The sequence below is a fragment of the Ictidomys tridecemlineatus genome, chromosome 2, assembly GCF_052094955.1.
Source record: "Ictidomys tridecemlineatus isolate mIctTri1 chromosome 2, mIctTri1.hap1, whole genome shotgun sequence".
In the NCBI taxonomy this organism is placed as follows: domain Eukaryota; kingdom Metazoa; phylum Chordata; class Mammalia; order Rodentia; family Sciuridae; genus Ictidomys; species Ictidomys tridecemlineatus.
Genome location: NC_135478.1, coordinates 76,788,644 through 76,803,389, shown reverse-complemented (window position 1 = coordinate 76,803,389; position 14,746 = coordinate 76,788,644). Strand labels below are relative to the sequence as shown.

Below are 14,746 nucleotides of genomic sequence, written 5' to 3'. Positions count from 1 at the left end.
CCCAGATGGGTTGGGAACTGGCCACAATGATCATCAATTTGCTTTCAGGCCTCCAGAGCTCTTGCTAGAAACTTCTACCCAGGGTATGAAGAACACTCCCCACCCCCTCTGAAACGTGGAGAGTCAATAAAACGCCTCCTCCTGATCCCCTCCAAGAAACCAGGTTGCCATGAGTGGATGGGCAGGTTGGGTACTGCACAAGCGCGGCCCTATGAGAAAAAACAGTGCCCAAGAGCCTGCCCTGGTGGCCTGTGTGCTGCACGTCCTAGATGGCAGCACATCAGCCCAACAGCACAGGGACAGTGACTTTTTCTGATTTGCACAGAAGTAATCTAGGGGTTGCCTCCTGTATGGCTGAGGGCACCAGCCATGGCCAACTGGCTGATCCATGGTGGCTGAAGTCCTGGGGACAGCCGTGAGCCAGCGCGGCCCTGGGCTGTGCACATTCCACGGGGGAAGGAGGAGCGTGTTTGTGGCGGGGGTGTTGCTTGATCTGGGAGCTGCAATCTCTGTGGCCAGAGGAGAGGATCCTGCACAGATTAATTGTGCTGTGACCATGAGCCGCTTTGATGTGGCCAAAATAGATGCTGGAGTCTTTTCAACAACAGAGTCTCTAATTGATGAGCTTGCTCATTCCAGTGTCCTGCCCCCAGGCCATCGCTGCTTCTCAGTTGTTCCCTGTCAGCCTGGCAGTTCCCTCGCGCTGGGAAGGTCTGAGCCTCAGTGGCTCATCAGGCTGCCAAGAGCCTGCCACGCATCACGCACCTGTGCATGCTCAGCTCTGATGCTCCTGAGGAGAACTAGATCATTATTGAATATTGAATTGTGTGGCCAGCACCATGGGACCCTCTACCTGCCTTCACTTACCTGACCTGCCCATCGGTTGAATGACCTAAGGGCTGTGATGACCCTTTTACAAATGAGATAATAACACAGAGAGGTTGAGAAGCTTAGTCAGAGTCACACAGCTAAGACAGGGCAGAGTTGGGATTCAAACCCAGGCGATCAGGGTCCCAAGGCTTCACTGCTAGACCACAGCTTTGCAAAAGACATTGAGAATCTTTTACATTCGTCATCCTATTTAACCCCGTGAGGTTTATGAGCTGTTTTATGAGTGCAGAAACTAAGGCTCAGAGAGACCAAGAGCCATGTTCAGGGTCATGAAGGTCCCCATGGACACCCAGGGCGTCTGCTTCTCAGGCTGAATAACACCGTTCCCTGCAAACCCTGCCTGACTTCAGAGGCTGAGCTACCCAATCCGCTTCCTCTTTAGCGTGGAGTGAGTCTCGTCCCCGGGGTTGTTCCTGATCTCCCAGGAAGGGTTGAATGGAGCGTCCTGTTTTCAGAAGAAAGGAAGGAGCCAGCTCCCGCCCCCTAATGCCCGTCATTATATAAAATAAGTCAGACCTCGGGGACAGAACAAGGATCCCGGGGAGCAGCCTGTGCTCAGGGACGTCCCGCCGCTTGGCCCTGTGCCAGGCTGACTTCATTATCAGGCCCTCCCCTGCCCTTCCGGGGCCCCTCATTTCCCACGCATTTTGGAGTCGGTTGCAAGCCTGGCGCTGCACTGCGCTCATCCTTCATGAGAGCCCCCTGTTTCCTCGGGATTTTTTGAAGCGGTGCCTCTCGTGAGAGCCGCTCTCAGGTCACCACCTGGCTTCCATGCGGAGGTGGCCCCTACCCTGCAGCCACAGCTCAGAGCCACCACGGCTGGCCCTTAACAGGGCGTGGGCCGTGAGCCAGCAGGGCTCTCCTCCATGGGTCCATTTTACAGCTGCGGAAACTGAGGCTCCGTGGAACCATTTCTTCCAGACGCCCAGGAAACCAGTGGCAGAATTGGGGTTGAAATCTAAGACTTCAGGCCCGTCTGCCCTGCCAAAGGCTGTCGCCATAAACTAACAAGGCTCACCGTAGGGCTTCAACGAGCTGCAGCTCTCACAGGACAGCGGGGACCCAGGGGAAATCTTGGGGTGAAGTACCAGAGAGCGAGGGGTCTGCGGCTGCAGGGGAGTCCGGGGACCTGCGCTCGGGCTGGATGTGGCGCTGGGGACCTTAGCAGGGCCAGGCCACAGGGAGGCAGGGGCGAGGGCTGAGAGCAGGTAGGACATGGGACGGAGGGGCGCGACAACTGGGGACTCGAGGCTGTGGTGGACGGGAGAGACGGAGACGGTGGTCCTGGGCTCCAGGGCGGCTTCCCTTCCAGACACGGGGACCAGAAGAAGCCACTGGGCGGCAGAGGCTCCTCAGGGCTGCCGTGGGAGGTCCCGGCCCGTTTTCCGTGAGCTCTGCGGGGAGTGGCCCCCGGAGGGCCTCGGGAGGCCAGAGGGTGGGGGACATCGGAAGGGCACTCGGCCAACCCATCCTGCAGATGCGAGGACTGAGGGCTGAGAAGAAAGAGCAGCCCCGTTGGAGCCCTTTAGCGCAGGGACAGATTCCCTGCATCATCTCATTTAACCCGCGTGGAAACCCTGCAGGGAGACATGGTCCTCACCCGCAGGCCCGTCCCTCTTCCCTCCAGTCCACCCGTCCACAAGCCCCTTCATCCGCCCACGGGAGCATCTGCCAAGGTCGTGGGGAGCCACAGGTCATCTACGGGGAGGGTTTCTGACAGTCCCCGTATGAAACCGTGGTCCCCTCGGGTTGCATGGGAGGTGACAAGGTCCTGGGGCCTAGTAGTTTCGTCCTGTGCCTTCTCCGTGGGCGACAGGCCCTAATGCACAAATGTTCATTATGCGTGACAGTTGCCCACTGTGTTCAGGACAGTCACCTGCCGCCACCGGGACACCAGGCTGCGCCCCAGAGCGCAGGCGCGGGGCGGGCTCGGTTGGTCTAAGTCCGCGCGGATGTTCGCACCAGGATAAAATCACCCACGATGGGGCGTCGCTTTTGTTGAGCCACTGTGACTGTGTCCCGGGATCACTGTTGCGACCAGCAACGTGCAGGAGACAGACCTGAAGCTGCAGTGACGACAGTTTCTGGAGTCAGTGGAGGGGGGGACCGAAGTCCCAGGTCCTGTGACAGCCAAGGACCAAGCAGGCAGCAGGCAGCAGAGAGGGACCGGCAGAGTCCCCCCAGGCCGCGGGGCTGGAGGGGCACCTGGGTGGGGCCGGGCCTGCCACTCAGGGCCTGGAGGTCAAGGTGACAACTTTGGGCTGGATCCCGTGTAGATGGGGCCGCTGGGGGAAAGGCTGGGGGAGCAGACAAGGACTCGCTCTGCTGGGGGAAACGGAGGGCGCAGAGGCTCCACCCACCCAGCGGCTTTCCTGGATCCCTACTATGTGCTGAGCACCTGCTTGTCCCTTTTCTTGCACTATCTCACTTAACCCTCGCCTGGATCCTGGGGAAGAGCCGTGGCCCCGTTTTACAGATGGGGAAACCGAGGCCCATGAAAGTCTGAGCTGAGAAGTGGGGGGTGGGGTGGGAGTAGGGGGCTGAGACTCACACCCTGGTCCCCTGGGACAGGCCCGGCCTGCCCAGCCGCTGACCCTTGTCTGTGCCCAACTCTTTGCAGACAACCGCTGCATGGACAGAAGGTTCCTCCCGGCCAGGTCCAAGCAGCTGATCGCTCTGGCCAGCTTCCCTGGGGCCGGCAACACGTGGGCCCGGCACCTCATCGAGCTGGCCACCGGCTTCTACACCGGCAGCTACTACTTTGACGGGTCCCTGTACAATAAAGGTGAGGAGACCGAGTGTGGAGGCTCTCTGGGCTCCGGAAGGTCCCCACGAGGAGCATGGACAATGCCCCTCTCGGAGCGCCAACCGTGTGCCGGGCACCTCGTGGAGGTTCAGAGCACCACGGATGCTCTCCTGGCCCCTGTGCCTGCTGCATGGTCTGGTCTAACCCTGCACGGCAAACCTGGGTTGGGAGAGAGGAAATAACATGCCCAAAGTCACACAGTCCACCAGGGGTTACGCCCTATCCTTTCCTGATTCCAAAGCCCACGTCCTCGTTACTCTATCACACGGGCAAAAAAATCCCTAGGTGTCTGACTGGGGAAGTGAGTTTCTTTTGGCTGTGTGACCTTGGGCAAGTAACTGTACCTCTCTGATCCTGCACGACCACGTACAAATAAGAGGTAACAATACTTACCTCGTGAGGGTGTCAAAGGCAGTAAGTCGGTACTTGCAACATGCGCAGCAATAGTAAACAGACTATGAGTATTATGGTCTGGGCGCCGATGAGGAAACATCCCTGAGCCCTAGCTGGGGAGATCTCAAGGTGCATGTCTTTTCCAGGGAGAGAAGCAGAGGGGAGGCAGAGACTGGGAGGTTGGAGTCGCAGGGCAGGAGGCCGTGGCCTGCCCTGGAACCCCAGCTCAGTCGTATTCGTTGCCTCTGGTGGACTTGAGCTGTCATTTGCTAAGTGCCTGTTATGTGCCAGGCTCCATGATGAAGGTTCACATCAGGATTTGAACTCGGGCCCTGTGCTCCTCCACCCAGGCTGCCCTGTCTTTAGGGGGGTTTCTGGGAGGAGCCCAGGCAAATTCTGGAGCAGTGGCCAGAGGGGAAAGGCTCAGAGGAACCCTGAGCTCAGCCACAACCTGACCCTCCCTCAGATCGTCGAGGCCAAGGACCCACCGTGGCTTGATGTCCTGCGCCCTTTCCAACGGCCCCTGCTCCAGGGTGATGTGACAAGAGGATTCTGTCCTCCCTCAGAAACACAGTGACCGCCTCGTGGATCTGCCCGTGGAAAGCTCGACTTTCCGGGTGCGCCGTGGTGTCTGTGGCCAGGGCTCATGGTCCCACAGCCTCCTAACCTCAGGGAGAGGGACACGGAATCCCTAGGCAGAGTCAGAGCCTCCAACTTCCCACTGGAAGTTCCACCGGAGGCTTCTCAGCAGTGAGATTTGGGGCAAGAGTCCCGACCTCTCAGGGTCTTAACTTCCTCATCTGGAAGATGGGGCGGTCAGTACTGGACCCAGATTTTCCAAAAGCGAACCCACAGGCCTGTGAGATAAGAGGTGTGAGGCTTGGTATGGAACCTACATTGTCCCGAAGTGACCAGTGACCTGGACAGTCAGCTCCCTGGTCCAAGGGCAGGCGGTCTCTGACGACCTGGGAACCACCAGGGGCCTTTCAAGTCCAAGGTCAGGCTGACCCCGGTCCACTCCCCAGGATCTTGGGAGCGTCCAGGGCTCGGTATGTTTTGGTCTCTCCCCAGCCCTAGACTGACCCCAGCCTCCCTGCTGTAGTATTCTAGAATCGCAGGAAGAGCGACTCATGCGGCGAGGTGTCTACCAAAATTGTAACTTTTAAAAAAATAAAAAAAGACAGAAAGGAAATATAAACCCTCCCTGTCAACGCGTCCACCTGGAGCTGGGTCTTTTTGTTTGTTTGGTACCAGGGATTGAACTCAGGGCCACTGGACCCCTGAGCCCCAGCCCCAGCCCTGTTCTGTATTTTATTTAGAGACAGGGTCTCCCTGAGTGGCTTAGGGCCTCGCTGTTGCTGAGGCTGGCTTTGAACTGGTGATCCTCCTGCCTCAGCCTCCCGAGCCTTTTGGACAACAGGCCTGCCTTTTTATCAGATGTCTCAGTCCCCCTGAGAAAGGCCGATGGTGGCTGGTCACAGCTGAGGTGTTGAATGACCTGCCGGCTCACTGGGGGCTTCCCGGGGAGCTCATGGTTGGCAGTTGGGTGCAGGCAGCGAAGACCCTGCCAATAGCGGCTGCTATGGCAGAGGCTGGCACACAGTAGGTGCTCCAGAATTGCAGGAGCGGATGGCTGCGCGAAGGGAGGGAGGGCAAGGATGCGCGGGGAGCGCAGAGGCGGGTGGGGGGCTCTGGCCCCAGCTCCCCGGCCCCAACCTCTGGCCTCCGCCTAGGGTTCAAGGGCGAGCGCGACCACTGGCGCAGCGGGAGGACCATCTGCATCAAGACGCACGAGAGCGGCCAGAAGGAGATCGAGGCCTTCGACGCCGCCATCCTGCTCATCCGCAACCCCTACAAGGCGCTCATGGCCGAGTTCAACCGCAAGTACGGAGGCCACATCGGCTTTGCCGCCCACGCGCACTGGAAGGGCAAAGGTGAGGCCGGGCGCGCAGCGGGGCCGGGAGGGGCCGGGGTCTGCCGACCCAGGGGACGGGTGGTCTTCTGTGCGCGGACCCCAGAAGGACGTTCCTAAGAGCCCAGTGTCCTGTTGCTGTCCCCGAGCGCACACAGCCGAGCTGCTCTGCCATCCACTGACCATCACACCCCCAGCATCTGCCTCCACCAGCCGGGCACAGTGGGACAGGGCCGGCCTCTGCAGCCGGCCTCCTGGGCGGAAGTCCCAGCGCTATGCGTTCCTGGAGAGATCCTTGACTACCCGGAACTCAGGCTGCACCTCTGCAAAGGTGCCATTAAATCGTGATACTGGGCCTGGTGTTCTGGCTCACACCTGTCATCTCAGTGCCTCGGAGGCTGAGGCAGGAGGATGGTGAGTTCAAAGCCAGCCTCAGCAAAATCGAGGTGCTAAGCAACCAACTCAGAGAGACCCGTCTCTAAGTAAAATACAAAATAGGGCTGGGGTGGGGCTCAGGCCATGAGCTCTTAAAAGCCCAAGTTCTCAGAGCATCATTTCATGAATTCTCCCAACAGACCAGTGTTGGGAGGCTCAGAGAGGTTAAGTGACTCTCCTCAGATCACACAGCTGGGAAGCAAGTGCTGACCCCCAAGATGATCTACTGGTAGATGACAGGGCTGTGTGGCTGAACATCTCAGCACAGAGAGCCGCCCAGCCCAGACTGTGGTCTGAGATTGGAAGTTAGACCCAACTGCTGCCGTCTTGAGTGTCCCCAACACCTCCAGGTCTTAATCTCCATACTGACAGTGTGGTGAAACCTGTCACCAGTCACTGCTACTGAGCCTTAATGACAGTTGACCTCCTTCAACCCCTCCCACAATGATCCCCCATTTTATAGCTGAGGTAACCCAAGTTCAGAGAGGGCAAGGAGCTTCCCAGAGGGAGAGGGAATGGGGGGGTCCCCGGTCGGTGAGTTCAGGGTCGCAGTGAGACCAGATGATCAGGTTCTGGAGCCCCTCTGGGCTCAGGCCTGCGGGCCCTGCACTGCGATCATGGACTGCAGACGGTCCTCAACTTACGATGGTTCGACTTACGATGGCCCGAGGTTCGAGGGCTCAAGTCCGTTTTCCTGTTTCCTTAGAGTACTCAGTAAATTATGCAAGACGGTCAACACTGCGTTCTAAGGCAGGCTTCATGGAGATGGCTTTGCCCGGCTGCGGGCTGAGCTGGCAGGTCTGGTGGGGCATGGGACTAAGTGTGTTACCTGCAACATTTCCAATCTAGAATGGCTTGACTGGGAGCACCAGTCAGTGAGCTGTTGGTGGCCGTGAGCCACCAGGCCCAGAGGCACTGACACCCACAGGTTCTCTGTGACTGTGAGCGGATGAGAGCTGGCCCCTGGTCTAGCCTCCAGGAACCAGGCAGCGGCCAGCCCAGCCCCTCCCCACAGAGCAGAGCACGGGAGTCGGCAGCTCCCTCCTCCACGTGGTCTCCATGCAAAGCCTTGGCCTGCATGACCAGCTGTGCCCTGAGTTCCCAGCTCCCCCCCCCTCCCAGCTCCACTCCCCCTGTCCATGAGGGCTAGAAGCTGGACAGGCATGACATGTGTTCCCTTGTCCCCAGGAGAAAAGAGGCCTCTGAATTATTTAACTGCCTCACCGTTGGGAGTGAACCCTGGTCCCAGGGCGACTGACATGTCTGTGGGTACACGAGGCAGTAGCAGGCCCCAGGGGACGGCCCCTGCTTGCCGGAGCCGGGGCAGACGGGGGAGATCACAGAAGCCCTGGTGGGCAGCCTGGGATGCCCGTCGGAACCCCCAGAGGAACGTGGAAGGATCCCAGTGCCCAGGCTGCAGCCCTGAGCATCACCGGGGTGCAGCAGAGACATCAGCCAACTTGAAAGTTTCTCAGCTCCTTCCCAAGAGCAGGGGGCTGACAACCTGGGTTCTCTGTTATTAACAGGGAGACCAAGGCCGGTCCCTGGGACACAGTGTCAGGACTGGCCCCAGAGGGCAGCTCTGTGCTCAGACTGCCCTCACTCCCAGGCCACGGGTGTGGGGGGTGGGGGGCGGCTAGCCAGAGAAGCCCCAGAGCCCTGAGCATTTGCTGTCTCAGGTAAACCCTCCAGGAGCCCGGGAAGGGACAAGGGCTGCTGTCATCACCCAGGTGGGCCACGGCACCTGGCTAAAGCCCCAGACTGAGCCGAATTCAAACCAGGCCCTGCCCACCAGGCTCCGCTCCCCCCAGGGACGTTGCTGGCCTCCTGGTGCATCCAGAGGTCCTCCTCTCCCGGTTACCCGCCCACCCACCTTAGCTTCAGACAAGTCCCCTGATTCCCAGGAGCACCCGCCCGCCCTCTTTCCTAATTGAAGACAGCCGGGACCTTTAAATCACTGCGAAGGAAGGAATCGCGACAGGCTGAACCTAGAGGCTGTGGGTGGACGGGGTCCTCCACACTCATCTCCCATCAGCCTAGGGCCCCACGTCAGTCTGGGAAGAGGCCCCAACATCCCCTCCCAGGCCTGACCTCGGTCTTCAAGCAAAGAGCCCCCCAAAGCGCAGTGCTCCCAGGCCACCCTGCGGATTCCTCTTCTGCCCTGGGATCCAGAGTTTGAGACCCTTGCTCTTGAGTCTGCGCAGCAGCGACAGCTTGGCCTGGGAGCTCGTTAGATATGCAAATTCTCAGGCTCCGCCCAATCGCTCCTGGATCTGAAACTCCGGGAGTGGGCCCCGCCCTCTGCAGTTGGCCCCGCCCTCTGCAGTTGGCCCCGCCCTCTGCAGTTGGCCCCGCCCTCTGGGAGTTACCCAGGAGAACTCAGGCTTGGGCACCTCTCCTACTCAAAGTGCCGCCGCGGACCCGCAGCACCTACACCACCCAGGAGAGTTACTGACTAGTCTCAGGCAGGCCCCAGCCTCGTCTTAGGGGAACCGAATCTGCATTTTAACAAGATTCCCAAGTGCTTTGAGCCCAGTTGGAAGTTTGAGACTTGCTGCTTTAGGATACGCTCGGTGTGGGAGGGGAGGGTCCTCCTTAAAAGCAGAGGCCACCCAGCTGTTGTGTAGGCCCATTCCCCCTTACCTTTGCCCCTCTCCCAATTATGGCTGGATTGAGGCTCCTACGCCCCCCCTTTGGTTCCACAACATTAATTTTACAACCTCCCTGGAGCGAGTTCAAAGTAAAATTTTATGTGATCTGATTACACAAGGTGAATTGTCCTGGATCTGCTTAATGAAACAGAGACTGTGTTTAATGATTCCAGGGGGAACTAGGTAGAGACAGCCATCCCTCGGGGCTGGTTCCTCTGTGGACAGGAAGATGGCCAGGCGCACCTGGGGGGGGGGGGCGGTCCTGATGGAACCGGCACTGGGGATGGGGCCGGGTGGCTCAGTGTGCCTTTGTTACCGGATTTGCAGGCGGTGATCGATAACCAGGAATCCTGAGTTAATTGAGGACTTTGGGTTTTAATTTTCTTCTTTTTCCCAGTGAAGTCACTTGGGAGCTTGGCCACAGGACGGGGTGCGGAGGACAGATGTGTGGCAGAAACAGCGAGGCTATCTGCTGAGCTTTGGGAGGGAGGCTCAGACCCACGTGGCGGGGCATTGGGGGGGGTCTCAAGAGATGCTGGGGGGGACCGCATCAGCTCAGATGACCAACACTTACGGAGCACCTCCTGAGCCCCAGATGTTGTGCCAGGACCTTTGCAGACCTTACTCCGCCCAATCTGCACCACGTCTGTAGGAGGCGGGCCTTATCTGGACTGCTGATTTGCAGATGGGTAAACTGAGCCTCAAGGAGAGCTAATAATATCCTCAAGGTCACCCCGCTCAGGTGGAGAGGAACTGCGTGTGGAGCCCCCCGACCACCCAATCACAAAGTCATGGGTGAATAGACCCCATGTCCTACATGACAGGCTGAAGGGCCCAGAGGGTGGAGTAGAAGACAGCTGCCCAGGACCCATCAAAAAAAAGAAAGGCCACAGCCCGTCACACCAGGGTTGTGACGTCTTCCAGGGTTGGTGTGGAAGCTGGAGCCAGCTGCAGCCTGGGGCTGACGTGGGTTTGAATCCTGCCTTGGATTCCAATCGCCTCATGTCTCTGAGCATCCTTTGCCTGGGTCTCAGGTGGGGCTAGCCATTCCTACTCCGCAGGCTGCTAGAGAGACAGGGTGAGATTGGGCAAGGTGCCCCGCGTAGCCCCTGACGCCCCCCAGAGGCTCCCGCAATGTCCATTCCCAGCTTACACCGGGGACAGAGGAGCCTGGTCTCCCCCAGAAGTTTCCAATCAGCAAAAACAGTGTGTCCTCTCTGTCCCGCCTGCATCCAAGGCCTGGGCACCCGGGCTGCCTGAGGGACCCGCCACCATGCACACCAGCCCCTCCTTTTTCTCCAGGGCCACCCTCAACCCCCCCACCCACCCTTTGGCATCTCTCAGGGTGGTCAGAAGTGACAGGGTCTAGAAGTGTGGGTGTGGAGGGTGCTGGGTGGCATAGCAGTCACCTCGCAGTCACCTCCGGTGACCGGTGACCACAGCAGCTGTCCTGAATCACCAGGAGTGCTTGGAGGTGACTCAGGAGTGGGGAGATTCTGGAGAAGCAAAGCAGACCCTGCCACCGCTGGATCCTCCTTAATCACCAGCTACATCTGGCCTTAACCCATTGTAACAGTACGGGCCCAATTAGCCAGAGACATTGTCAATAATTTATTTTAAGAATAAAAACTATCCCGTCACCACCATAAATATTTCTCAAGCAGCCGTGGGACCCCAGGAGGGGACGGGGGGCGCAGGAGTCTTCCACAAACTCCGATGTATTCTGCAAAGGAAAAGGAGCCCTTTATCACATTGTGAGGGTGGTTTGCAGATTTCAATTTAGTTCAACAGCCATTCACGGAGCCCCTGCTGAGTCCCAGGCCTGGGGAAGTATCTAGGGTGAGGCTGCGGGTGCCTGGAAAAGAGCAGGGGCTGGAATCAGGCAGGCTTGATCAGGATGATGCTTCTTGGCTGTGTGACCTTGAGCAAGTCGCCTCACCTCTCCGAGCCTCAGTCTCCTCCCTGGTGCTGAGTGAACAGGAGTCCTGATTTCAGGGTAGTTGTTAGGGTTAAATGAGACAATGGGTAGCCATCACCCAGCAGGAGATTCCGATTTAGTTGAAGAACTAATAATAACTGTCCTCACACACATTCCCCCCAGGGAGGTGCTGGGTGGCGCTGAACCCACAGGAAGCAGTAGTGCCCGTTTGGTCTTCAGAGCACCTGCCCTGTGGTTTTCCAGCTGGGCTCAGAGTTGAGGCAGAAGTCCCTTTTCTCTGTTCCCAGCATCCTCCTCTCACCTGAGAAGAGAACAGGGTAGCAGTCACAGCTGGTTCCAGCCTCCATGCCCACAACTGCATACGATTCCTGCTTCCTCTGTACAACAGCCCCTTTATTACCCTCGGAGTAGGGGCTCAGGCCACATGGGACACGTTAGCCGCCGTTAAAAGCCCAGAACTTGAAGCCAGATTGCCTGACCTCAGATCTGGCTCTGCTGGTTATTAGCTGAGTGACCCTGAGCAAACTACTTAACTTCTCTGTGCCTCCGTTTCCTCTCCTGTTGAGTGAAAATGATGATGTCCAACCCCATAAGGTTGTGAGGATTCATGAAATTAATAGCTATATTAGCATAGCTATGAAAATACAATTATAGCTGGGCATGGTGGTCATGCCTGTAGTCCCAGCTACTCCAGAGGCTGAGGCAGGAGGATCGCCAGTTCAAAGCCATCCTCAGCAATTTAAAGAGGTACTAAGCAACTCAGTGAGACCCTGTCTCAAAATAAAATGCAAAGTAGAGTTGGGGATGTGGCTCAGTGGCTGAGTGCCCCTGGGTTCAATCCCCTGTATCCCCCCAAAATATATGTATATATGATTATAGGTATACACCATGATACATAATTGACATGTTAATATAAGTTCTATATAATTTATGAATGCATTTGATTCTATATTATAAATATATTATTTATATGTGATACATGGTTATTTACTTATTACATATATCACATATATTACATGTATTTATGTATGTGGCATACTTCTATAAAATTTAATGATATATAAATATGCATGTATATGTATAAAATATGCATATATTATATATTAATCTTGTATAATTATCTAGTGTACACAATTTACATATTTCCTATCATATTTTCTATATTCATATATGTAGGGTGATGCGCATTTTCTGTCATCTATGGTTGTGTATTTCTGTGTCCTATGTCTCTTACGTTATCTTTCTATGCCGTAGTTACCCAGGTTTATACCCAGGGCTGTGCCTGGCCCGTGGTGACACCAAGTGGTGCCACCCTCCTCGGCGAGGAGGGCCAGAGGCGGTGCCAGGCGGAGGCTGAGGCTGAGGGCGGGGGCGGGGCCAGCGCGGTCAAAGGCCGCTCCGCCCCGGGGGGGGGGGGGGGGGGGGGGTCCTGCCTGACCGCTGGCTCCTCCTCTCCGCAGAGTGGCCGGAGTTCGTGCGCAACTACGCCCCCTGGTGGGCCACCCACACGCTGGACTGGCTCAAGTTCGGCAAGAAGGTGCTGGTGGTGCACTTCGAGGACCTGAAGCAGGACCTGTTCGTGCAGCTGGGCCGCATGGTGCGCCTGCTGGGCGTGGCGGTGCGGGAGGACCGGCTGCTGTGCGTGGAGAGCCAGAAGGACGGCAACTTCAAGCGCTCGGGGCTGCGCAAGCTCGAGTTCGACCCCTACACGGCCGACATGCAGCGCAGCATCTCGGCCTACATCAAGATGGTGGACGCGGCGCTCAAGGGCCGCAACCTCACGGGCGTCCCCGACGACTACTACCCGAGATGATGCGGCGCGGGAGGGCGGCGGCCTGGCCACGCCCACTCACCTGGCCTCTCCGGTTGGGGACCGCCCCCGTGGCAGCCGCTGCTTGCCCTGGGCGAGCCTCCTGCATGACAGAGGAGGCTCGAGGGAACCGACTGTCCAGGTCCCCGCGCCCTCCGCACCCGCCCCTTCCCTCTTGGAGATGCGGGCTACCTGGCTTGGGGAGTTCTGGTCACGGGCACCAGCGTCTTGTGTCCCCCGTGTCCCTGCGCCCACCACTCCGGGTTGCACTGGTGGGCTGCAGGGTTCACCGTGGTCGTGGAGATCAGCTGTTTGGGACCTTGCCCGGATGGCTCACGGGGCAGAGCCTCGCTTTCTCCAGGAAGCGCTTGCTGTGACATGGCTCAGGTCACCTCCTGTTTGGGAGAAAGACAGCCGGCCACGTCCCGGAGGCCTTAGATGTCTGGGGTCTGGGTGGGTAGAGGAGAGCGCCGTGCTCACGGCACAGTGGGCACCCCAGGCAGGGTCACGGGCGTCCTGAGCACACCCCAGGCAGGTCACACTGTGGCCCTCCCTCCCTGCCCAGCCCCCTGTCTAGGAGGTGAACTCCGAGTCCTGGATCCTATTCCCAGGTCTCCCCGGGCACCCGACGGAAGACCCAGTGAACCAAGGTGGAGGTCTCACACCTCGATCTTACACTGCCCTGGTGACCCCTACCAGTGGGTCCCGTGCTATCCAGGTGAGAGCGCCAGGTTCCAGATCAGAAGGAACCGCGCCTGGAAGAGATGCCCCTCCTTTCCAGGCACCGGCCTCCCCTTGACCACAGCCCAGTAGGACCCGCCTCCCCGGGGGTCCTCCGAGGAAGGGGTCAGAATGGCCCATCATCTCCACGCTCCGCTGCTCTCTTGACGCCGAGACACCAAACCAAAGGATTTCTGAGGACCTGAGTCACTGATCATTCATTGACCCCAGATCCCCTCCCGCCCGCAGGTCGGATCCTTCGGCTTTACATCCTGTCCACAGGACCCTCCCACGACCTCCATGCAAAAGCCATAGGTCACTGCCTCTTCGCCATCCTGTCCAGGGCGGCCCCCCTGAGCCGTCCCTCTGAAGACGAAGCTCGTTCCAAACAGCAAAGGGGCCTGGGGAAGGCAAGTGAAAAGAGATTTATTTTTTTAAGAGGTCTATGACGAATACATTCCGCCCCCTGGACCCCGGCCATGCAGAGAGGGCACAGGAGTCAGACCTGTATCTCTGGTTCCCACGACTGTAGGACCTGGGCCACCCCAGGGCCCGGCCAGGGGGCTCTGAATGTATCGTGTACCGAGTGTCCTTCCCCCGGTGAATTTCTAGTGTTCTTTCACAAAGCAGCAGCGGACTTGGCCTCCACTCCCACTGGGAGGGCAGCTGTCTCTGGGAGATTCGGTCCAAGACCTGGACCAGCTCTTTGCCGGTGGTCACCTTGGACCACCCGCCTCTGTCTGAAGATTCCTCAGGTCAACACTATCATTAAATGAGAGTTTTGTTGATAATTCTACCACGTGGCAGAGTGTTGTGTTCATAGACGGGATGTTTCCTTAGTGTGTGTGTGTGTGTGTGTGTGTGTGTGTGTGTGTGTGAGAGAGAGACAGAGACAGACAGGTAGACACAGTGACAGAATATCTGGGGCAAGGGTTGGTGTCTAATCCTGAGGTCACTGAGATAGGCGGGGAAGACAGAGCTCTGGGGACGGGGCGTGAGGTTGCTCAGAGCTGAGGGCAGTGTCCCTCTCCTCAGGGCTTGGTCCTGGCTCCTGGACACCATTCTGTGCTCTGATCTGCGCCCCAGGCTACCCTGGGACCCCACTGTTAAGCCAAGTCTGAGCTGGTCACAGAATCCAATCCAACACCCCTGAACCTGGCTCATAGCTAAACCCTGCTCGCAGACTGAG

The 14,746-nt window shown here is 58.0% G+C and overlaps 1 protein-coding gene across 3 annotated transcripts in view; it reads left to right on the top strand.

Moving 5' to 3' along the window:
* The window catches only part of Wscd2 (WSC domain containing 2), an 82,341-nt gene extending 67,988 nt beyond the window's left edge, over positions 1-14,353 (top strand). For all 3 annotated transcript variants that reach the window (XM_078038980.1, XM_078038978.1, XM_078038979.1), the window contains 3 exons: positions 3,512-3,676; positions 5,824-6,024; positions 12,488-14,353. In XM_078038980.1, the coding sequence (XP_077895106.1) occupies positions 3,512-3,676; positions 5,824-6,024; positions 12,488-12,840 (719 nt within the window). In that variant the 3' untranslated portion in view covers positions 12,841-14,353. The remainder of the gene's footprint in view (positions 1-3,511; positions 3,677-5,823; positions 6,025-12,487) is intronic.
* Positions 14,354-14,746: the final 393 nt, after the last annotated feature.